Source organism: Chiloscyllium punctatum, chromosome 5 (genome assembly GCF_047496795.1).
Source record: "Chiloscyllium punctatum isolate Juve2018m chromosome 5, sChiPun1.3, whole genome shotgun sequence".
Taxonomy (NCBI): domain Eukaryota; kingdom Metazoa; phylum Chordata; class Chondrichthyes; order Orectolobiformes; family Hemiscylliidae; genus Chiloscyllium; species Chiloscyllium punctatum.
Window position 1 is genome coordinate 18,348,275 of NC_092743.1, and position 24,545 is coordinate 18,372,819.

The window sequence follows — 24,545 nt, forward strand, 5'->3', positions numbered from 1 at the left end:
CCTTCATCCTTGCCTACTGTTCCTGAACCACTGACTTTTCCTTTAGTCTATTATGAATCTTAATGTTACAAAGTTAATGAATGAAAAAGTAATCAGTGTTTTTCTACCCAACAGCACAAGTGGATGTTCTAACTGCTGCTCTCAGAGCTTCCACTCTTGACTTTGAGGAAGGAAGATCTTTGGAGCCAGTGTGTAACCAAACAGAGTCACAAACCGATCCTATGAAAGTTGACCCTGTCAATGTTGGCCAAGACCATGTGCCTTTAACTGCTGAAATTTCAGCCCCTGTTGAGGTAGGATAGCTCATATGCTTCCTCACTGATTGGAAATAATATTTTGGCTAAATAAGTAGTTGATCAAAGCTGAATTGCTCTATGTATGAGGGTGTTTTGTGTGGTAAGAAAGAAATAGTAGCAAGTTTAGTTTCTTTTATGAACTAGTGTTAAATCTAACCCTTGAGATTGTGCACTAAACAAATTAAGTTAATCACAAGATCAGAACACTTTAACCCCTAACCCATTTTTACTACTAGAAATCCATTTAAATTGTTGACACATGTAAACAATTTCCTGATATTGGTGGTAATAACTGAATGCTGAAAACCTGCCTTAGATTTCACAGCATCTGAAAACAAAGTGTGCAATTCTACATTCAGTTTCTTTGCCAACAGTAGGGGCTGACACTGCTTACATTTGAATTTCCAACATTGTAGATTCTCGTTTGATAGACCATCCCATATTAAGAACAGAGAACGTTACAGCGCAGTACAGGCCCTTTGGCACTCGATGTTGCACTGACCTGTAAACTTAATCTGATGCCCATCTAACCTACACCATTCCATTATCGTCCATATGTATGTCCAACGTCCATTTAAATGCCCTTAACATTGGCGAGTGTACTACTGTGCAGGCAGGCCATTCCACACCCTGACTACTGAGTAAAGAAACTACCCCTGATATCTGTCTCTCACCCCTCAATTTAAAGCTATGTCCCCTCGTGTTAGCCTTCACTATCTGAGGAAAAACGCTCTCACTGTTCACCCTATCTAATGATTATCTTATACATCTCGATTAAGTCTCCTCTCAACCTTGTTGGCTTGTCTACATACTGTGTCAGAAAATACTCCTACGCAAGATGAATCAAAACTGACCCATCTAAACGACTTGAACTATAGTCAATATTTGGCAAGTTAAAGTCCCCCATAACAACTACCCTTGGCAAATCATAGAATCCCTACAGCATGGAAGCAGGCCATTCAGCCCATCAAATCCACACTAACCATCCAAAGACCATCCCACCCCCTCACCCTATCCCTTTATTTTTCATGGCTAACTGTGAACATGCTTAACCAGTTAGCACCATTTTGACTTTTCTACATTTTGTTTAATGCATTTTAGTGTTACATTTCTTAGAATTCTTTGCATGTAACAGCCAGATTTCACCTGTGATGTTGAGTCAACTATCTCTGCATACTCTAGGGCTTGCATATTATTTATTCTGTGATCTAAGTTGGATGTGACAGTAGGGTGCTGTTTGGATAGAGCACAACAATTTTAGTTTGGCGTTCTGTCTAATGCGTGGGCTGTTTTCTTCAGAATTTATTCTCTTTGCAGCTTAACAGGAATTGAATATATTAATTGCCTGTTTCGTGTATTAGAAATGTGATGCTCCTTTTTCTTTTACACTTCAAATAATTGCTAAAAACTGGGGAGTTGGTTGAGTATCTAAGTATACTTTCTTTTAGATCACAATTCAGTACTGTATTATGATCTAGGCTTGTCAAAATCTCAATTAATTTCCACACTCATAACTTGGCTTTGCTGACAATTAGACATGTTACATAGTCATTTTTCTTTCATTTGTTTCCTGATTCTACATGTCCCTTTAAAAAATACTTTGGAAGATTGATAGCAATTTGAATGCCTGATTAATCTGAATTTTGCATGTTTAAAAATGATTGACTATCAAAGCCTATTTATCATGCATGTTTCCATCTGCTTGCAGGAAGACTGTGTTAGTGATACAGTGTATAGCACCAATCAAACACTGGATGCATCTCCCTTTTCTGCAATGGTATCAGATGACCGGGTATTCACTTATTTTGAGACGGTGAGATTATTAAAAAAGCTTTGATGTGCAAAGTTGTTTGAGAAAAGTTTGAAGCAAATTTTCAATGAAGCAGAGGGGTTTTAAGTAAAAGAAAATTGACAGCTTGTGGTCAAATCAAGAGTTATGCTTGGGTTTATTTATCCAAGTAATTTATTCTTCAAATCCAGATATTTGGTGATCATTTCCTCCTCTTAACACCGAATGTAACATCTTGTTAAAGTAAAATTGAAGTGGGAAAGAAAGGTCCTCAGCCATAAGAAGCATTAGTGTGGGCAAGTGATTAAATGAGTGGCTACCATGATGCATATTATTCCTAATCGTTTATTGGACGTGAAAATCCAGTAAGCAATTAGGAAGACAAATGGCATAATGGCTTTTATTTCAAAGGGATTAGAGAAAAAGAATCAGGCAGTCTTCGAGTGTATAGATCTGGCTTTGATGAATCTGTACATGGTTTGATGCATCATAATCAAGGATGCCTTGCCTTAAAAGGTGTGCAACTGAATTCAGTAGATTGATTCCTGGCAAGAAAGGATTGCTGTATAAGTGTTGTTCAGCTTACAGTGAGTTGAAGAAATAGGTTAGTGTCTGGTTTTGATGCTGAAATGAAACAAATTAATGCTAAACTATTTGATTTAGTACATTCTGACTTCTATAACAGTATTCAGTCAACCTTTTCTGTTCATGTGTACAGCATATTGAATTTGACTTTAAATTCAGATCTGTTTCATTCAGTGTTACTTCCACCAACAGAACTTAGAAGGCAGGCTTCAATTTATACAAGACAATTCCTGTCGGAGACCAAACAGTTTTGAAGATGATAAAAAATCTAAAATTCAGGTAAGTAAATGTATCTGGTTAACCGATCTTAACAGTAACTCTTATGGAGGTATTAAATCATTCACATTTAATTTATTGAATCCCTGAGTCTGCAGTAAGAGGCCCCTGGCTATTGAAAAGAACTCACTCGGCATTTGACGGTTGTAACTTCTTGTCATTTAGATTGTGCTCCATATACATTCCAATTATAGTGTGACCTGAAGAGTCACTGTTGCAGCTGACATTGGACTTCATAGATTGTCTTCATGGTAGATTTTATATTGGATTTGGCTAAGCTCTTGATCGCTACTTCTTATCCTTTATTTAAGTAGCCAAGTTGAAAACTTGTGAAACATTGATGAAACTGATACCTTTATTAGTTCAGTGCATCAAACTGAGTAGAACATAAGAAGATTCTACGCTCATAGCATACCTAAACATTGCGTGCAAAAAGTGGGGACTGCAGAGCTGAAGATCAGAGTCGAAAAGTGTGGCGCTGGAAAAGCACAGCAGGTCAGGCAGCATCTGAGGAGCAAGAGAATCGTCGTTTCAGGCATAAGCCCCATTCCTGATGAAGGGCTTATGCCTGAACTGTTGATTCCTTTGCTCCTCTGCTGTGGCCTGCAGTGCTTTTCCAATGCCACACTTGTCAATTCTAAACACTTGTGTCTGACAGATGGTTCCTGAGCAATATTGGATGTATGGTTTAAATGTGTTTGATTTAAGACTGCATGTTCCTTCTGTTACTAATCCAAAATATGACAACGTTGTGCCATATGTACTTCATTATCAGTTCTCATCTCCAAACGAAACTGTATTTTTTCATGTCAGTGTGAATGCTAAGTTGCTGAATTTATTGTATAAGACACTAAACTCAATGTTAGTTTGTGTCAGAACTTCCATCAGGAAAAAAGTTAGAGTTGATTTGCCTACCATTGCGGCTTATACCTCCTCTCCTTTTTTCCTTCATCTACCTATGTGCTGTAATGTTGAGAACCACAAACTTTGCCAATGGATTCTGTTCTATGTGCCACAGAACCAACCATTATCCAAGGTCAGGAATAGTGCTGCCATTAAATCTCCGTGCAAATTATTTTTCAAAGCAGTGGTGTCTTTACCTAACTTAAATAAAACCTGTTATCTAGAAGAGCTAACTGATCATAACAAAATGAAAAGAAACTTGAAGGCCAATCACAAATCTGTCAGAGCAGAAATTTATCTAACATTTCAGTTACTGTGCTTTGCAGTTTGGCTTTGCTTTTGTTAGTCTATGTTCCATTGGGAAATAGTACATTCCCATCACATGTCACAATTTGAAATGAGCAGTTCCATTTCTTTCATCAGTTTAAAAACAAGATTCTGTCCAATCTCTTGGAGCAAAGAATTGTTATGGTATTTATACCTGAAAAATAGTGAAAAGTTTTCTAAGTCACCCCCACTGCAGCACCGACAGCAATGACAGAAGTTATAAATCATAATTTAAAAAATTAAATTTAAGACAAAGTTCACCACAGTTTAGCCAACATCTCCTGGGCTCAGGAAGCCAGTTTAGGAATGATGAACCACCCTGAAGATGCAATTGGGATGAGACCACCATGCCAGGCCACTGGATAAGAGGCCAAAAAACTCAACTGAAGGAGACCGTCACACCTAGACAAGAGGGCCAGAACACCTGGACGTTGAAGAAGACCACCACGTGGGCATGCGACTACCCTTCAGGTGCCCAGACTTAGCCACGGGCCTGTAGCCTCAGGCTAGCCTGCAAATCCGGGCAAGGTAGTCAGCCCGGGATGTGTAACTCACTCGCCAGGAATTCCTAGGCAAGGGTGGAGCCATGTCCGGCTTATCCTGGCACTGCCTCTGGAGGCTCGGAAGAGACTAAAATGAAAAAAAAAAGAGCAAAAGCAAAAAGAAGAGAAAGCTGACAGGGCTGGACAAGCCCTCGGCTCAGCCCCTCTACTCCACAGCTATATTGGGGAGGACAAAAACACACAAAAAAAAATGAAAAAAAGAGAAGCGATCATGTGCACCATGCAAACCTTTTGAGGTTAACAGCCATGGAATGGATACAGTGGTTGGGGGGGAGCATGCATCCCATTTGAAATGAGTGTTTCATTATCAATAAAATCTGTGACTCAAAATAGAAATTTCAACTGATCCTTCAAAATGCACACTTCAGTTTCCTGAAGTTGCCATTTTTGTGAATCTCAATGACCCTGAATTTGTTTTGATTTGTCTATTCTGTTGAGTTAATCTCCTGGACTTGGTTTGAATAGCATTGGGGGTCATTACCCATCAATATCTCATGGGGCAAGTGCCTCTTTACAGCTTCCTGCAGATGTGATAAAATCTGGTTGCAGTGCCTCTGTGAACCGATCAACCACTAACACCCACCACCTGACTTCATGTATTAACTTTTGCCAAATATTTGACGTGCTTGGCAAAAAACACTAGCTTTCTACATTCCGACTAAAGTGGGAATATTTGGTGTTACATTCATAGAATAGAATCCCTACAGTGTGGAAAGAGGTCATTCAGCTGATCAGGTCAACAAGAACCCTCCCAACAGCACCCCAGCCAAACACAGACCTTCACTCTATCCCTGTAATCCCACATTTCACATGGCTAACCCACTAGCCTGCACACGTCTGGACACGATGGGCAATTTAGTATGGCCAATCTACCTAACCTGCACAACTTTGGACTGTGGGAGGAAACCAGAGCACCCAGTGAAATTCCACACAGACAGAGACCCTGCCCAAGGCTAGAATCAAACCTGGGTCCTTGGTGCTGTGAGGCAGTAGTGCTAACCACTGAGCCATTATCTCACCCCACGTCATGTCATGCTGGGTGTGCTACAGCTGGTTAAACACAGTACTGAAGTGCTGTAGTCTGAAAATAGGGCACTGTTTAAATAGTAAATTAAATTTGCTCAGCTTGTCACTTAACCCTGCTTGTTCATATGAATAGTACAATTTTGCATAATTGACCTATTAGAAAAGACTTTTATTACAATGGGTTTCAAGTGTTGATGAAAACACAAATACTTTGGCAGTGCTGCAGAGAAACAAACACAAAGCAGGCAGTCATACATCGTGTTCACCCCTATCCTCGCTCCAAAATTAATTAGGTGAACTTCAGAGGGCAACTGACATTGTTGCTTTGACCTTCCACTCTATTTGGGGAAATTATGTTTGTTAAATACACAGTTACTAAACCTGAAATGTGTCTTCTTTCATTCAGTTTGCGAGATGAAGAACATCATTTTTGTAAACATTTTTCCATATTTACGATAAACAGTTCCAATTAAAATGAGTTTAGTGAATACATGGTATTTAATTGAGGTCACTTGGGAAACCTTTTTTAACTATTTGTTACACATGACAATGAAAGGTTTCTTGATATGCTTTTGTATATTGCAAATGCATGAACAATCATGACATAACAATTCCCTGAATTACTCGTGCAGATACAATGGGCAGAATAGTCTCCTTTTTTGTGTTGTAATAATTCTATATGTGACAGTGGAATATTTTGGAGGGTATGAAGAGGCTGAATGTGGAAATGAAATATGTAATTGTTCACAGAGCTCTGAACATTATGCAATAAATTCGTGTTGCCAAATACAGAAGATTTTTAATTTTCTTGTGTCACTTTCAGGATGTCGTTCCTCAAGCATTGCTGGATCAATATCTTTCAATGACTGATCCTTCACGCGCCCAGACTGTTGACACAGAGATAGCTAAGCATTGTGCTTACAGTCTCCCTGGTGTTGCATTCACTTTGGGCAGGCAAAACTGGCACTGTCTGAAAAATACATATGAAATACTGGCCTCTGATATGCAGGTACTGAGTGTAATTATGCATGTTGGAAAATAATTGATTAAATGTGCATAAACTTTCAGAACTGTCTTTATATGGAGAAAAACCTGTTGGAAATAATTGATTTGCCTCTTTTAATGAGCTTAACTGTAACAGCATGACCCACAAGATCTGAGATTATCAACTTTTATGACATTTGACCTCACTGCCTGGGGTCATTTATTTTAAAGCAAACTCTTCAAAATTGGATATTGAATGAGAGGAAAATTGGTTTTGGATATTATAAGCTTCCAAATTGAATTTGTTTGTTACTGTTTGAATTTACACATTGTTAGAGCTCTTGCTGATATTTCATTAATTTTCTTTTATTCTTTTATCAGTTTTGGTTTTGGACTGAGTAACATCTTGTGTTAAAAAGACCACAAACCAAATATTTCTTCTATTTTCAAGGTTTTAACTTTATTATGGTGTGAATAGAGGCTGAAAGGCTGGTTTGGTTCAGGTGTCTGTCTCTGTGACTCCATTTTAGGGGGAGGTAATGTCTTTGTGGTATGTCATTAGAGTGATCCAGAGAATCAGATCAAATTCCAGAGATTAGGGTTTAAATCCCGTCATGGCAGATGATGGAATTTGACTTTCGTTAAAATCTGAATTACAGATCTTAATGATGGCCCTGAAACCACGTGTTGTACAAAAAAAATCTGGTTCACAAATATCGTTTGGGGAAGGAAAATTGCTGCCTTTACCTGACCTGCCATGCTTGCTAGTCTTTGGGAGGTGGTGAGGGAACCAGCGGAAGGGAAGAACATTTTTTGACCTCATCTGCCTGTCACAAATTCATCTCGCCATGACAGTATCTGTTAGAATGACCACCTCAATCCTCATTGTGACTGAATCATGTCTTGATATTAAAAATACTTGACATTGTGAAGTGAGGTAGTATCACTGTGCTGAACAGATCTTGTAACTCAAGACTGGGTATCTGTGAGGTGCTGTGGGCTACTTACAGCAGCAAAATTACACTCCCTGATAATTGGAGTCAGAGCTGGCACAAAAGATTTGTGTGGTTGTTTAATGTCAGTCACTTCAGTTCCTGGAGCTTTGCATGAGTTGCTCTAGGTAGTATCTGAGGCCTGACTGTCTTTAGCTGTTTGATCAATGGCCTTCCCTCCACAATAAGGTAAGTAGTGGGGCCGTATGCTGCTGATCAGCACCATTCACAATTTCTCAATTATTGAAGCAATCCACTCCAAATGCAGCAAGACCTGGGTGATATCCAGGTTTGGGCTGACAAGTGACAGTAACATGTGTGTTATATAAATGCCAGACAATGGCTATTTCTAACAAGCGAGACTCTACTCATTGCCACTTCACATTTAGTAGTGTTATCATCAACAAATCCCCTACTATCAACATCCTGGGCGTTACCATTGACCAGAAACTGAACTGGACTAGCTATATAAATACTGTGGCTACCAGAGCAGTTAGAAGTTAGGAATCCTGTTGTGAGTAACTTACTACTTGACTCCGCAAAGCCTGTCCACAATTGGTAAGGCACAAGTGATATGGCATACTCCCCACTTGCCTGGATGAATGCTGCTTCAACAATACTCTAGAAGCTGACAGCATCAAATACAAAGCAAGGTAAAAACAATGACTGCAGATGCTGAAAACCAAATACTGGATTAGTGGTGCTGGAAGAGCACAGCAGTTCAGGCAGCATCCAACGAGCAGCGAAATCGACGTTTCGGGCAAAAGCCCTTCATCAGGAATAAAGGCAGTGAGCCTGAAGCGTGGAGAGATAAGCTAGAGGAGGGTGGGGGTGGGGAGAGAGTAGCATAGAATACAATGGGTGAGTGGGGGAGGAGATGAAGGTGATAGGTCAAGGAGGAGAGGGTGGAGTGGATAGGTGGAAAAGGAGATAGGCAGGTTCGACAAGTCCGGACAAGTCAAGGCGACAGTGCTGAGCTGGAAGTTTGAAACTAGGATGAGGTGGGGGAAGGGGAAATGAGGGAAATGACCATAGAACACACCAGATGGCCTCCTTCTTTAGAGACCGCAATTTCCCTTTCCACGTGGTTAAAGATGCCCTCCAACGCATCTCGTCCACATCCCGTACCTCCGCCCTCAGACCCCACCCCTCCAACCGTAACAAGGACAGAACGCCCCTGGTGCTCACCTTCCACCCTACAAACCTTCGCATAAACCAAATCATCCGCCGACATTTCCGCCACCTCCAAAAAGACCCCACCACCAGGGATATATTTCCCTCCCCACCCCTTTCCGTCTTCCGCAAAGACCGTTCCCTCCGTGACTACCTGGCCAGGTCCACACCCCCCTACGACCCACCCTCCCATTCTGGCACTTTCCCCTGCCACTGCAGGAACTGTAAAACCTGCGCCCACACCACCTCCCTCACCTCTATCCAAGGCCCTTAAGGAGCCTTCCACATCCATCAAAGTTTTACCTGCACATCCACTAATATCATTTATTGTATCTGTTGCTCCCGATGTGGTCTCCTCTACATTGGGGAGACTGGGCGCCTCCTAGCAGAGCGCTTTAGGGAACATCTCCGAGACAACCGCACCAATCAACCAAACCGCCCCGTGGCCCAACATTTCAACTCCCCCTCCCACTCTGCCGAGGACATGGAGGTCCTGGGCCTCCTTCACTGCCGCTCCCTCACCACCAGACGCCTGAAGGAAGAACGCCTCATCTTCCGCCTCGGAACACTTCAACCCCAGGGCATCAATGTGGACTTCAACAGCTTCCTCATTTCCCCTTCCCCCACCTCATCCTAGTTTCAAACTTCCAGCTCAGCACTGTCTCCTTGACTTGTCCTGACTTGTCCTACCTGCCTATCTCCTTTTTCACCTATCCATTCCACCCTCTCCTCCTTGACCTATCACCTTCAACCTCTCCCCCACTCACCCATTGTACTCTATGCTACTCTCTCCCCACCCCCACCCTCCTCTAGCTTATCTCTCCATGCTTCAGGCTCACTGCCTTTATTCCTGATGAAGGGCTTTTGCCCGAAACGTTGATTTTCGCTGCTCGTTGGATGCTGCCTGAACTGCTGTGCTCTTCCAGCACCACTAATCAAATACAAAGCAACTGACTTAATTGACAAGCCTCCATTTTCCCCCTTCATAGACTGTCAGCAGTTGCATTATGTAAAATCTACAAGATTCACTACAGAAATTCACCAAAGCTGCTTAGACAGCACCTTCCAAACCTACAACCAATAACATCAGGAGGGTAAAGGACAACAGAGTTATGGGAATATCACCACCTCAAGTTCCTCTCCAAGCTATTTACTATCCTGATTTGTAAATATGTTTTTATTCCTTCAGTGTCACTTGGTCAAAACTCCTGGAACTCCCTCCCTTGTGGAGTTGTGGGTCAACCTCCAGCAAATGGACTGCAACAGTTTAAGCAAGCAGCTCACCGCCACCTTCTCAATAGCATTGGAAAATGGACAAATAATGCTGGCTTAGCCAGTGGCACCTACATGCCATAACTAAACTTTTTTAAGTCTTCTCTGAAACATCGCTGAGCTGCTATTGTCTGTCTTTGATGCATCCCCTTTATGAAGGTTAAATTTTTTTTTAATTAGTATAACTCCATGCGTTAGTCACATCATTTAAAATCATGAAAATCATCTTTAACTGAGTTCCTTCAAGTTTGAAAAAATATGGTACAGGTAAAGGGGAATCTGTGGATGTGCTGTACTTTGGTTTCCATAAGGCATTTGATGAGGTATCATAGCAAAGAATATAAAAGCTCCTTGTGTAGGTAGTAGCAGTGACATGGGTAGATGCTTTACTTGCTGATAAGATGGAAAGTAGAATGCAGAAATTAGTATTTTCTGGATGGCAAGATGTAAACAAGTGGTGTATCAGTACTGGTGCCTCAGACCTAAATATTTATTTATTCATTATGGAATGTTGTTGTCGATGCTTGGCCAGCATTTATTGTCTGTCACATAATGCCATTGGGTTCCAAAGAGAGATTATTTTGGACGTGAAACATTATTTTGTTTCTCTCTCCAGAAATGCTGCTAGACCAGTTGGGTTGTCTAGAACTTCAGAATCTGAAATACTTTGCTTTTGTTGCCAAAGAGAGCCTTGTATTGAGGAATAGTCTCCTCATTTGTAATTCAGTTCTGCACCATTTGAAAGATTTCTTCAGTGAGTTAAAATGCAGAGTTCAACATTTAGTACTTTGTTCTGATGGATTTGTTCGAAATATTTGCCTTACTTTATTTCAGTGGAAGGTTCGAAGGACTCTTGCATTCTCCATTCATGAGCTGGCAGTCATTCTTGGAGACCAGCTGACAGCAGCAGATCTAGTTCCAGTTTTTAATGGATTTTTAAAGGATCTTGATGAAGTACGGATAGGAGTCCTCAAACACTTGTATGACTTCTTGAAGGTAATTTTCAAATTAGAGAAACTACCATCTGTTACATCATAACAACTACAAAGTGACAGAGTGGTGTAAGCTTTTAGCAGGGACTTCAATTCAAATGCAGCCTTAAAGGATAAGATGGAAGTCATCTTTATGTTTATCGTTATCCTTCCTGAAAGCTTTCAGTAGTGTTGTCATTGTAGATACTGTGCCACAGCACAAAACTGATCATAGTTTGATATGAAATGGATAATATCACTCGAAGCTGTAAGAGAAATTAATTGAATTTAAACAGCAGTAGATGCTTAATAAATGCTATTTGCAGCTTTGATCTACTGAATTAGTGATTTTGACCTATGGTGGCAACAAGTACAACAAAATCCATCTGTTGAAAGCAAAGGCAGTCAACTACAGTTGGCACTACGGATTGCTGTCTAGCTAGTCCTGTTTGTATTGTACAGATGTGAACAATAACTGGTGACATAATAATGTTGTCGACCATGAAGGCATAAGGGTACAGTGTGGAAGAAGCTGGAAATGTTAAAATGCAGAATCATTTTCTATCTGATTAAATTAGATTCCCTACTGTGTGGGAACAAGCCCTTCAGCCTAACAAGTCCATACCGAACCTCCGAAGAGTTACCCACCCAGACCCATTTCCCTCTGACTACTGCACCTAACATTATGGGCAATTTAGGACGGCCAATTCACCTGACCTGCACATCTTTGGACTGTGGGGGAAAACCGAAGCACCCAAAGGAAACTCATGCAGACGATCTAAGAATATGCAAACTCCACACAGTCACTCGAGGCTGGAATTGGACCTGGGTCCCTGGCGCTATGAGGCAGCAGTACTAACCACTGAGCCACTGTGTACCCCTATTAACTTTGGACCAAAGCAATGCTGACATTTCTTAAATGAATCTTTAATCCCATTTGCTTCATGCTGTACCTGACGTGGAAATATTTGCCATGGACACTGGCACAATGGATAAGTGCTCTTCTTTTGAGTTCAGTGATTGCACAAAGTTTGCAAATATTTACATAGTCAGTTGCCAGCGCAAAACTTTAGTATTGCTGAAAGAAAATGTTTCTTTCAAGCTTTTTTAATCCAGTCATCATCTGGTTAGTTCACTTTATCAGGGCAATTCCTTCACCAAAGTTAGTTTTAAATTTAAATGAAACGATTAACAGTCTGACATCTTATTGGTGCATTCTCCTCGGCAGTGCTTTCTGACAATCAAGAATCTAGCTGCCAACCAATCAGCATGGTCCTCGTGCAGTAAAACAAAATTGTTTTACCTTTGTATTAGTGTTTCTTGCAAATTGTCTTACAGTGCAAGATGAAAAGAGTAGATGAAATATGTCTTTTTCCAGCAATATTTGAATACTTTTAGCACAAAGTAAGGGCATTCCGTTTGCAAACTAACTATTTTGAACTAGGCTGCCGAAATGGTTGTGAGCATTGGTATCCAGCACATTCGATTCTGACCTGAAAATATTAAAATTGAATATTGCAAGTAATCTACCCTTGTCAAATTTGTGCTAATTACCTTGTTTTTTTTTAATGTTCTTAAGTGCCCATATTCTATTTAAATCATCCATTTTAAAGTACATCTGCCATCTGAGTGTTTTTATTTTGTTCTACAGTTGCTTCAAGTAGAAAAGAGAAGGGAATACCTCTCTCAGCTCCAAGAATTTATGGTAACAGATAACAGCAGGAATTGGCGCTTCAGAGCTGAGCTTTCTGAGTAAGTGGTTAAACTAGCAAATATTTGAACATTCACTAGCTTTGTTCAAGATCTACATTTGCTTTTTCAGTTGGCTTGAGTGGACTAATTCTAATAAAACACCTTTTCTTTTTTACATAGCCAACTCATCCCTCATGTCAGCAAAGATTTACCTTGAACACAAAATTGTAGCTTTATTCCCCTTTGCTTTGTTAAAACAGCAACTTACTTTGACCCTTAAAGAAAGTTGAGAGACAAATGCCATTTTTGAGTATGCAAGAGGTATTAATCCTCAATGCTCTGAATCCACCACTCTTTATGCTCTAGCTCTTGTGTTTTTAACCTGAAAGTTTGTAACTGTAACCTGTTTCAAAATTCTGATGAGCCGCAGTTCAGTAATGTGAACTGTTGCCCAGCATCTACAGTGAGAGCAGCCATTTCATGTTGAAGTAGCTGCATGAATTGTGAACAGATGGTTCTCCAAGTCTCATATAAATGGACTGTTTGTTTACATAAGTCTAACCTGTGCAGAGGACAATATATTTTAGTTTTCAACTTTGTCCACGAATGAGTTACATAGGATACACTGCGCTTCTCCTTTGCTCCACTACTAGGCTGAGAATCCCCAGTTTATACACACTTATTTGTTGACTGATGGGACGACTTTCATAATTTACTTAGGCCAAACTTTTCCCAATTTTGAGAGGTCATTTGATTTCCTGTAGCTTTCTATTTTTAAGTCTGTCTTCATAATTATTACTTTCCAAACCGATGCAATCCAACTGGATTTTCACTGTACCTTTTCCATGGCTTTATTCGTGTAATAATCCCAGAATTGCATGCAATACTCCAATTGTAGCAATCAATTTTGTAATTGTTTTATTGCTTTTATATTCAGTGTTGCTAGACAAGAATTGCATTTATTTTTGTTCTTAATGGTTTTTCCCAACTTTATTTTTAAATTCAAGCATCTGCACCATTCCATCTCTTTCCTTATACTTTGAGATATGTTGATTTTAACTTTTTTCTTAGAATGTTAGTTTACAATTACCTACATTCAGTTATTTCTGCAGACTTCACTGACCTAGACCTAGTCTAGTTTACAGGGGCCCCTAACTAATAGAATCATTTCTGTGCTTTCCATCTTCAAATCTGGAAGGATAGACTAGGTTGTTAGATGTGAGTCTAATAGTTGAACGCCAGTTATTACGTTTTCATAATGTAAGATTAAAATGCATTTATTAATCAAGGATATTGAGTGCAGATTTGTTAAAAGCAAGCCTCTTGATAACCTCAGATTTTGAGCAAATGTCTAGGTTGCTAAAAGAAATGCTGCAGTTGTCGTGCATCCAGACATTTTGGAAGCTGATGAGCTGCTTGAAGAGGTTTGGGAAAATTTCAGTTCCCTATAGTATGTTGATGAAGAGTTGGTTGACAAATAGAACACAACTGGTAACAACAACATCATGAAATTGGGGATCTGAGAAACTGCTTGAAAAATTATTGAAGACTTCAAGATGATGTCAGAAGGTTATCAAATGTGAATAGAAGATAGAATGTGTATGTTCATGTTGATAAATCTGAGGATATGCGTTTTGACACAAGAAGCAAATAAATGGCAGTATATGTGCTTGATGAGAAGGAACCTATCATTCAAATGAACAAGAGACCCGAGGATTGAGATAGTAAATGAACTGAACATGAAGTTATAAATTTGAGTAGTCATTGGCAAGAGTCAAAAAGTGTGGTGCTGGAAAAGCACATCAGGTCAGGCAGCATTTGAGGAGCAGGAGAATCAACATCCTGATGAAGAGTTTATGCCCAAAATGTCAACTTCCCTGCTCCTCTGATGCTGCCTGACTGGCTGTGCTTTTCCAGCGCCACATTTTTCAACTCTGATCTCCAGCATCTGCAGTCCTCACATTCTCCTAGTCATTGGCAAGGCCATATTATCGAACTTCATGATACATTGTAAAAATAATATTTAAGCAATAAAGAGCATAAAGAATGACCATGATGTTGTGTTTGTTGCAACTAATAGTTAAGAAGTGTAAGGCCCTGTGATCATTTCTAATGGAGCAGAAATCTGTTGAACTATTGCAATAAAATAAATACAAAAAGGTAAGTGAGGATAAATTTATTTTATTGCTGGACCTCTCTTTAGATGTATTAATTTCTCTCCAAGCCAAGAAAGTTTATTGCTATGGTCACTGGGTCAAAGTGTTGGAACTTGCTTAATAGCAGCAGTGCTACAGATTCATTAAGGCAGCTCACCACCACGTTCTTCAGATTATTAGGATTGGTTAATAAAAATACTGTAGGTAAAAACAATGACTGCAGATGCTGAAAATCAAATACTGGATTAGTGGTGCTGGAAGAGCACAGCAGTTCAGGCAGCATCCAACGAGCAGCATAAATAAAAATACTGCCCTTGCCTGGATCCCACAAATGATCCATAGCAAATTGAAGTGGAATTTTGTGACGAATTTGGAAAAAACAAATCGGTGTTTTTATATGCTTTTTGTTTTGAATGGAATGTTTTTACATGTTGAAAAGCACAAGATCTAAATGCATGCTAAAGACTATATGGACCATTAGGCTTCTTCCTGGCTGTCAATATGTGTGTACCTTCCAAATGAATGAGAAACTTTGACATTCAGAGGAGCTTTGAGTGTAGAATACATCAGAACATTGGGGGAATAAGATTCAGCTGTTTGGCACCTTGAGCTTGTTTCACCATTTAATAAGTTTGTGGCGACTCCATCTGCCCTGCCTTGGCTCCATCTACTCCATAATCTAACCCTTGGATGGATCTAATCCATCATTTAACCCTGAGTTGACACCACCAAAAACTATCAGACCAGTTTTTTACAGATTGTCACGTCTTTATGCTGCAGCATTTACCTACATAAACAAAATGACCACAGTTTTTTTACATGTACGATGATTGTAAAGTACTTTTTGGATATTCTGATGGTATGATCAAGGACTATCTGAATGCAGCTTCTTTGTTACAACATACTTCCACATGTTTGTTATTTATTAATTTGACTGATTACATGCATCATTTTAAACTTTACTTTGTGGAGCTATGATTCATTTGATGCCCTGTTTTTTTTTCTTATTTGCTGTCCTGGAATTTCTAACAGACATAGTTGACCATCTCTTTGCTTTTCCCAGCAAGTACGATGTGGTCACTGTCACTAACATGCACCCCCACTGTCACCTTGAATAACTGTCCAGCTTCATACCCCAGAATTAGGTCCAGCACTGCACTGACGCTTGTTAGATCTTCTACAAGGTGATTGTTGAATATTTAGAACATAGAACAATACAGCACAGAACAGGCCCTCGATATTGCACAGACCTGTGAACTAATCGAAACCTAACCCCCTACACTATCCCATCATCACCCATGTGCTTATCCAAGGATTGTTTAAATCTCCCTAATGCAAATGAGTTAACTACCTTGCCACTCTGAGTAAAGAATCTGCCTCTGACAGCCGTCTTAAATCTATCACCCCTCAATTTGTCACTGTGCCCCCTCATACAAGTTGACGTCGTCATCCTCGGAAAAAGACATTGATTATGTACCTTGTCTAATCCTCTGATCATCTTGTATGTCTCTATCAAATCCCCTCTTAGCTGCTGCCTTTCTAAAGAGAACAGACCCAAGTGTCTCAGCCTTGCCTCATAAGACCTTCCTTCCAGACCAGGCAACCTCCTGGTAAATCTCCTCTGCACCTTTTCTAATGCTTCCATATCCTTCCTGTAATGGGGCGACCAGTATGGTACACAACATTCCGAGTACGGCCGCACTAGTGTTTTATGTAGTTGCAACATGACATTATGGTTCTGGAACTCAATCCTTCGACCAATAAAACCTAACACACCGTATGCCTTCTTAACAGCACTATCAACCTGGGTGGCAACTTTCAGGGCTGTATGCACATGGACTCCAAGATCCTTCTGCACATCCACACTACCAAGAATCTTTCTTTCTTTTGACCTAATGTGCCTTCCTGCTATTCTTCCCAGAATGAATCACCTCACAATTATCTGCATTAATCTCCATTTGCCACCTCTCAGCCCAATTTTGCAGTTTATCCAAGTCCTCCTGCAACATTTTTCCACACTGTCCACCACTCCACCGACTTTAGTGTCATCTGCAAACTTACTAACCTATCCACCTATGCCTGCATCCAAGTAGTTTATAAAATTGACACAGTAGTGGTCCCAAAACAGATCCTTGTGGCACACTGGACTCCAGGCTGAATATTTTCCATCAACCACCACTCGCTGCCTTCTTACAGAAAGCCAGTTTCTAATCCAAACTGCGAAATCACCCTCCATCCCATGCCTCCGCATTTTCTCTAACAGCCTACCATGTGGAACCTCAACAAATTTCTCTTTCTGGCGAGTGAGTGAAGCAGTCCTTTTGTTGTTCATGGATCTCTTTGTGACAGGACACCTTTGGCAGCAGCAATTGGGCACAGGAGTAAGCCATTCAGCCCCCTAGACCCTATCCTGCCATTTGACAAGATCATAACTGTTCGGGTTGTGGCTTGAACTCTCCTGTCTGCCCCATACACTTATATTCTTAATTCAATCTAATTCAACCTTAAAACTTTTTAATGATCCAGCCTCCTCTGTTCTCTGGAGAAGAGAATTCTGCAAATTAATGATCCTCTGAGTCAATACAGTTCTGATCTCCTTAAATGGGCGATACCTTTTAACTTTAAACTGTCCTGTGTTTCTAGATTCACACGTGGGGACACATCTCAACATCCACAGTTCTCTCAGGATTTTGCTTCAATAAGATCACATTAATCTTCTGAACTCCAGTGGTTACAAGCTTAACCTGTTAAATCACTTTTCAGAAGATTGGCCCTTCATCCTTCATTTGCACTATTTGTAAATTAAGACAGAGGCTGTTGTAGAAGGAAAATGTGTCTTGCTGAAGAATGAATGTGACCCAAAACAATGTATAATATTATTTTCTTTCTCTCATGATCTTTTATGCGAATCGTTCTTATTTGATTTACTGTTAGCGTTCATTTTCCTGTTTGTTTGAACCCTCTCCATCCCTCACCTCAGTGCATTAACTTACAGCTTAAATGAATTTTTGCATCACTTATGTAGCTTTTGGCTGTTTCCATTTTTTCTTTCATTTTAGGCAATTGATTTTGCTGCTGGAACTGTACAATCCTAAGGACGTGTATGACTACCTACGACCCATATCATTCAGCCTCTGTGCTGATAAGGTTTCTTCAGTCCGCTGGATTGCCTACCGATTGGTAAGATGTTGATGAGAGTAGCTGAGGATCTACTTGGTAATGCAATGAGAAAACACATTTTTACTGTGCATACAAGCTAGGTGTTGGATTTGATTTCTGGTATCTACTGAGGTGTACTAATTTCACTAGGGGGAGTCATGGTTATGGTGGGGTTTGGGTGTTGTTTCATTTTATGACAGCAAAGACTGAATATGACTCGACAATGGTGGTTAACATCAGTTTAAGCAGTGTACAGCCCCAATGACTTAAATTTTTAATAAAAACATAAACTTATATTGAGAAATGAAAATCTAATTTCTGTGGCAAATATCTGCTTCCTCTCACTGCTCTATCCCCGACCACATTTACAAACCCTTAGCCTTCGGAAAAAGTGCTTTATGAACTACAGCTTGTTCCTTGCAGGGAAGGTAACATTTTAATAATTGTGTTCTTTTCAGGTTGGTGAGATGATTAGAAAATTCTATGCATCTGCAACTCCTGCATTAGCAGTTGACCTTATTCATGAACTTGTTGATAAATTCTGCCATTCTGTGAAATGGTCAGGTCGTCAAGCTTTTGTGTTTGTCTGCCAGGTAAGCAGCCTGTCTGGCAGTGTTGCCCACTCTGATGTTTCCCTCATTATTTTATACATGAAATACTGTGGAGCTCAGTTACAACTGTTTATAATTATGGAATAAATGTATGGTTGAGATCTTGTCCTTGTATTTGTAATGTTTTGGTTGAATTGCATCCCACGATCTTCTCTGGACCAAGTCTCCCTTCTATCCAGTTAACATTGCAGACTGATTTCATTAGTCGCAAGTGTGCATGGAGTGTTGCTATGAAAGTTTTCTCAAATCTTCATATCATTGATACCCGACCATGTCATTTTCGAGGTGCATGCATTGCTTCTTAAGCAGTCCCTCAAAACTCTGAATGACTGTCTTCAACTCTGTTGGGTTCCTGAGATAACTATACCGTCGAATACTAAATCTGCTCACCCTGTATGCAGGTAGTGTTTGAGATGGGTGAGTGAGGTGCTCAGGATTTTCTGGCTCTTGCTTTCACTTGACCTCCACTTGGGCCTGTTGGAGATGCTTTTGTAGATGCTGCTTTTGAGTGGTCTAAGCCAAGAGACATTGGGAATAGAACATAGAAAAGTACAGACAGAACAGGCTCTTTGGCCCTCGATGTTGTGCTGGGGTTAATCCTAATGTAAGGTAAAATAACTCAACCTATGCACCCCTCAACTCACTGCTATCCATGTGCATGTCCAGCGGTCATTTAAATGCCCCTAATGACTCTGTTTCCACCACCACCGCTGGCAGCGCATTCCATGCGTTGTTGCATTGAATATTGCATTCTTTCATGTAGGCTTTGAGGACATCCTTGAATTGTTCTCTCTGCTGTAATGGATAATCAGTTGGTGTGACTAAGTTCAGAGCTGATAGCTTGTTTTGGAGTAGAGTCAAAATACTGTCGATGTTAAAAATCTGAAACAAAATTAGAATGCTGGAGAAACTCAGCAAGTCAAGTAGTATCTGTGAAGAGAATAAACAGTTAACATTTTGAGTCAGGTATGACTCTTTAGAACAGAAAGGTGTTGGAAAATAGCTGTTTTTCATACTTTTTACCTGAGGAGCAGCAAGAGGACAGACGTTACAGAGGCCAATGCAAAAGACAAAGGGGTTATTAATAATGGAGAAAGAAAATAAAAAGATGCACGAGGGAGAGAATGAGTCCTTGCTGTCTAGAAAAAAGCCAACAAGACATGACTATGGAGGAAGACGGAGTATCTCGTTTGGAAGTCTTGTCAAGCATGTGGGCAATGTGGCTGTCCAGTGCAGCTGACTGGCATAATTTGTAGCTCTTGAAGGCTTTTGGCCTGAGAGGCAATGCTGATATTGGAACATCTTAGGAGTGGGTTTTGCAGAGAGGGTTTGAGATGCTTGTCAATGTCTGCAATTCATGCAGAAGGATGGGTAACACGACACCTCTGCAATCCACAAACATGTCAGGATTGCATTGTTGAATTTCATTGTTGATGTCTGCCTCATTGAAAGGATTCTCCCAAAGGCTGGACTTGATCTTGGACAAAAGGTTGAACAGTTTCCTCCTTGTCCTGGCAAATTTCTTGGTTCGTATCACAGCGGTGACAAAGTTCCAAGGGCAGCCAAATTTGAGGACAATGTTCCATCGTCTCTCTTTATAGACAGAGTGCAATTAAATGTTTGTGCTGCTGTCTGCTCCTTTTTTTTTGGAATGGTCTTCTGTAAAAATCCATATTTTTGGACTGATGGGTCTTTGCATCAGTTTTCACAGTGGAAGACACTAATTGCATACCAGAACTTCCAAGAGTGTGTCAAGGGGGCACAGGGGAGTATAATGGTCATCACTAAGGAGAAGATCCCGGAAGCTGAAAGTCATGAATTTGGATAAATCACCTTGACAGGGGGACTACATCAGAGTTCTGAAGGAGATAGTTGAGATTATAGAGGCATAGGTGATATTTCAGGGATCAGTGGAGTTCTGGAAAGTTTCTGATGTAACGCACTTATTTTAAGAAAGGAGGGAGGCAGAAGGGATGAATGGATAGGCCAGTTAGCCTGGCCATGGGCATTGGTAAGATTTTACAGTCTATTAAGGATGAGCTTGCCGAATATTGCAATGGTAAAATAGGGCTTAGTTAGCATGACTTCAACAGGGAAGTCACGCCTGACAAATCTGCTAGACTTCTTTGAGGCGGTAACGAGCATGTTAAACAAAGACGACACAATGGACATGATCTATTTGAATTTCGAGAAGGCGTTTGCCAAGGTCCTGCACAAGACTCTGCTGAATAAGATGAGAGGCCATGGTGTTAGGAACAAGGTACTGACATGGATAGAGGATTGGCTGGCTGGCAGAAGGCAGAGACTGGGGATAAACAGGTCTATTTTTTTCTCTCAGCATGGTAGCTGGCAAATACTGGAGTTCTGCAGGAGTCCGTGTTGGGACTACAACTATTCACGTTATACATTGACTATATGATTAAAGGAACTGAAGGCATTGTTGCTAAATTTACAGATGACACAAAGATGGGTGGAAGGGCACGAAGGAGGGAGGTTGCAGAAGGAATTGGACAGGCTAGAAGAATGGACAAAGAAGTGGCAGATGGGATACAATGTGGAAAAGTATGAAGTTTTATGCACTTTGATAGGAAGAATAGAGGCATAGAGTATTTTCTGAATGGGGAAGGCTTTGGAAATCTGAAGCACAAAGAGACTAGAGAGTCCCAGTCCAGAATTCTCTGAAAGTTAAGATGCCGGTTCAGTTGGTAGTTAAGGCAAATGCAATGTTAGCACTCAATTCAAGAGAGCTAGAATCCATGAGCAGTGATGTACTGCTGATGCTGTATAAGGCTCTGGTCAGACAGTGTTGGAATATTGAGAGCAGTTTGGGCCCATATCTAAGGAAAGTCATGCTGATATTGGAGGGGTCCACGGGTGGTTTACAAGAATGACACCGAGGTGAAGGGCTTATCATATGATGAGCAGTTGAGGACTCTGGGTCTGTACTTGATCACATTCAAAAGGATGAATAATTGAAACTTGCAGAATACTGAGCATCGTGGATAAGAGTGGATGTGGGGAAGATGTGGAGAAGGAGAGTCTAGGACCTCAAGAGCCCAGCCTCCGAGTTAAGGGTGATTCTTCAGAACTGAGAGGAAGAGGAATTTCATCAGTCAGTGGCTGGTGACTTTGTGTAACAGATTGTCACAGAGGGCAGTAGAGGCCAAGTCATTGAGTGTATTTAAGTGAGGGAGAGAGGTTCTTGAATAGGAATGAGATCAAGGGTTATGTGGAGAAGGAGTTAAGAAAGATGGCGCCATGGTTGACTGGCAGCAAAGATTTGATGGGCCAAATGGTCTAATTCTCTTATGTTTTACAGTGTCCCCCAGCCACCCACCTTGCCAATAAAAACAACTGTTCTGCAGCTATGGCAGTCAGTCATCCCCTTTCTTTGAAGATGGTGACTATTATGGTATCTGAGCTCCTGACCTTGTTCTCCTCTTGCCTGATGACAAAGATGAAGTCATGTACTGGTGCCAAGAATGCATTTCCAGTGTATTGTAGCAGGAATTACTCCTGCACCAATGACCTTTTGGCTGTCATCTGTCAATGGCATTGCCAACCTCCTGAGAGATGGGAGTTGTGCTGAGATGACTCTGCATAGCATGCTGTGGGATGTGTTGAGGGGATCAACAATGTCCTTCTAGCTAGAGCTGCTGCTCCTCTCTGTTCTTGATGAAGACCTCTCTCCATTATTCACCCTAAATAGGTAGGGTACATGGGTGCTTGCGCTGTAGATGGTCTTGACTGTGCTGAAGAATCCATACATGCCCAATAAGATGCCTCAATTTTACACGCAGGAGACTTGTTTTTGAGGGTGGGCTGTCTTTGGAAAGGCAGTCGAAGCAGGGTCTTTGAATATTTTTAAGGTAGAAATAGACAGATGAGCAAGGGGATCGGCAGATTTTGAATTTGAAACTTCAATCAGGTCAGCCATGATCTTAAATGGTGAAGCAAGCCTGAGAGCTGTGCTTTTTCCACCTCCCATCTGTTCTTTTATCTTTCGGGGTTTCTTGTTGAACGTCTGTCTTTATTTGTCTGTAGACTTTCTTTCTTTCCCTCAAGTTTTGTTTATGCTTCCAATTCAGGAGCACCTGCTGCTTATGATTTTAGTAGCTCCTGTAGCACTCAGTTTTGCTCATCAGACCAGTATTGATGTTTTCTGGTAGAGAAATCTTTCAATTGCTGCTTGTGTAAAGGCATGCCAGGTGCTATAGGCATTCTGTAGTTCTTGTTCATTGAGCCTCATCATAGAGCCATACAGCATGGAAACAGACCCTTCAATCCATGCCAGTCAGACATCCTGAATTAATTTAGTCCCATTTGCCAGCATTTGGCCTATATTCCCCTCAATCTTTTCATATACCCATCCCAATGCTTTTTAAATGTTGTAGTTGTACCAGCCTCCACTACTTCCTCTGGCAGCTCATTCCATACTTGCACCACCCTCTGTGTGAAAATGTTGTCCCTTAGGTACCTTTTTTAAATCTTTCCCCTTTCACCTTAAATCTATGCAATCTAGTTTTAGACTCTTCTTCGCCCCCCACCCCCGTGGGGAAAAGACCTTGGTTACTCACCCTATCCATGTCACTCATGAGTTTGAGCCTCTGTAAGGCTTCCCCCTGCTGACACTCCAGGGAAAAACAGCCCCGGCCTTTTCAGTCTCTCCCTATAGCTCAAACCCTCCAACCCTGGCAACATCTTTGTAAATCTTTTCTGAACCCTTTCAAGTTTCACAACATCCTACAGCAGAGAGACTAGAATTTCCCACTCCTATACTCAATGCACTGATCAATAAAGGCAAGTGTACCAAGCACCACCTTCACTATCTTGTCTATCTATGACGCCACTTTCAAGGAACTATGAACCTGCACTCCAAGGTCTCTTTGTTCAGCCACATTCCCCAGGACCTTTATATATAAAGATCTAATCTAATCTAATCTAATGTATAAGTCCTGCCCTGATTTGCCTTTCCAAAATGCAGCACCTCGCATTTATCTAAATTAAAATCCATCTGGCACTCCTTGGCCTATTGGCCAACCTGATCAAGGACCCATTGTACTTCAAGGTAATCTTCTTCACAGATTGCCTCTGAGGCCGTACAGTACAGGTGTATGTGATGACAGTTTTCAATAACGTACCCTAACCAGAGCGTGGTTGCTGATAATTACAATTCATTGCTATAGAATTAGTAAGTATTCAGCTCTTAATAACAGTTAACTTTGTAAACATTGCATATTAAAGGATGCATTTCTTTATGTATTTAAATGCAGGCTGTACTTGAAGATGATTATATTCCTGTGGAACAGTTTACTGAGCATTTGATGCCACACTTACTACAGCTAGCATCTGATCCTGTTCCAAATGTCAGAGTGTTATTAGCAAAAACTTTGAGACAAACCCTATTGGAAAAAGGTGAGATTTTCGATTTCTGTCTCTAGTACAATATCCACAAAAGTTTTAAATGGAAAACTTTAAACAATAAAATCCAGATTAAATTTACTGGTTACATGCATGGATATTCTACGTATATTCTGTAGGTCATCAAGGATTCTGAAAGATATCGGAAAACAAATTTTCAAGGAAGTTGGAGAGCTGCAGAAATTATATAGTAGTCATAGTGGGTGACTGGGGCAGGAATAATGTAAGGGGTAGAGAGGTAAGAATTTCTCCACCTTTTTTTTTGGAAGAATTTTCTACATCAGTATGTTTCAAATCACAAGAAAAGGAGATATTCTGGTACTGGTTAGTGGAAATATATTAAATTAAA

At 40.6% G+C, this 24,545-nt stretch overlaps 1 protein-coding gene across 3 annotated transcripts in view; it reads left to right on the forward strand.

Annotated features, from left to right (window-relative positions):
- ppp4r1 (protein phosphatase 4, regulatory subunit 1) overlaps positions 1 to 24,545 on the forward strand; it is an 83,711-nt gene that overhangs the window by 53,778 nt on the left and 5,388 nt on the right. For all 3 annotated transcript variants that reach the window (XM_072569850.1, XM_072569851.1, XM_072569852.1), the window contains 9 exons: positions 115 to 293; positions 2,005 to 2,109; positions 2,863 to 2,949; positions 6,589 to 6,774; positions 11,021 to 11,182; positions 12,809 to 12,909; positions 18,065 to 18,185; positions 18,623 to 18,757; positions 24,049 to 24,190. In XM_072569850.1, the coding sequence (XP_072425951.1) occupies positions 115 to 293; positions 2,005 to 2,109; positions 2,863 to 2,949; positions 6,589 to 6,774; positions 11,021 to 11,182; positions 12,809 to 12,909; positions 18,065 to 18,185; positions 18,623 to 18,757; positions 24,049 to 24,190 (1,218 nt within the window). The remainder of the gene's footprint in view (positions 1 to 114; positions 294 to 2,004; positions 2,110 to 2,862; positions 2,950 to 6,588; positions 6,775 to 11,020; positions 11,183 to 12,808; positions 12,910 to 18,064; positions 18,186 to 18,622; positions 18,758 to 24,048; positions 24,191 to 24,545) is intronic.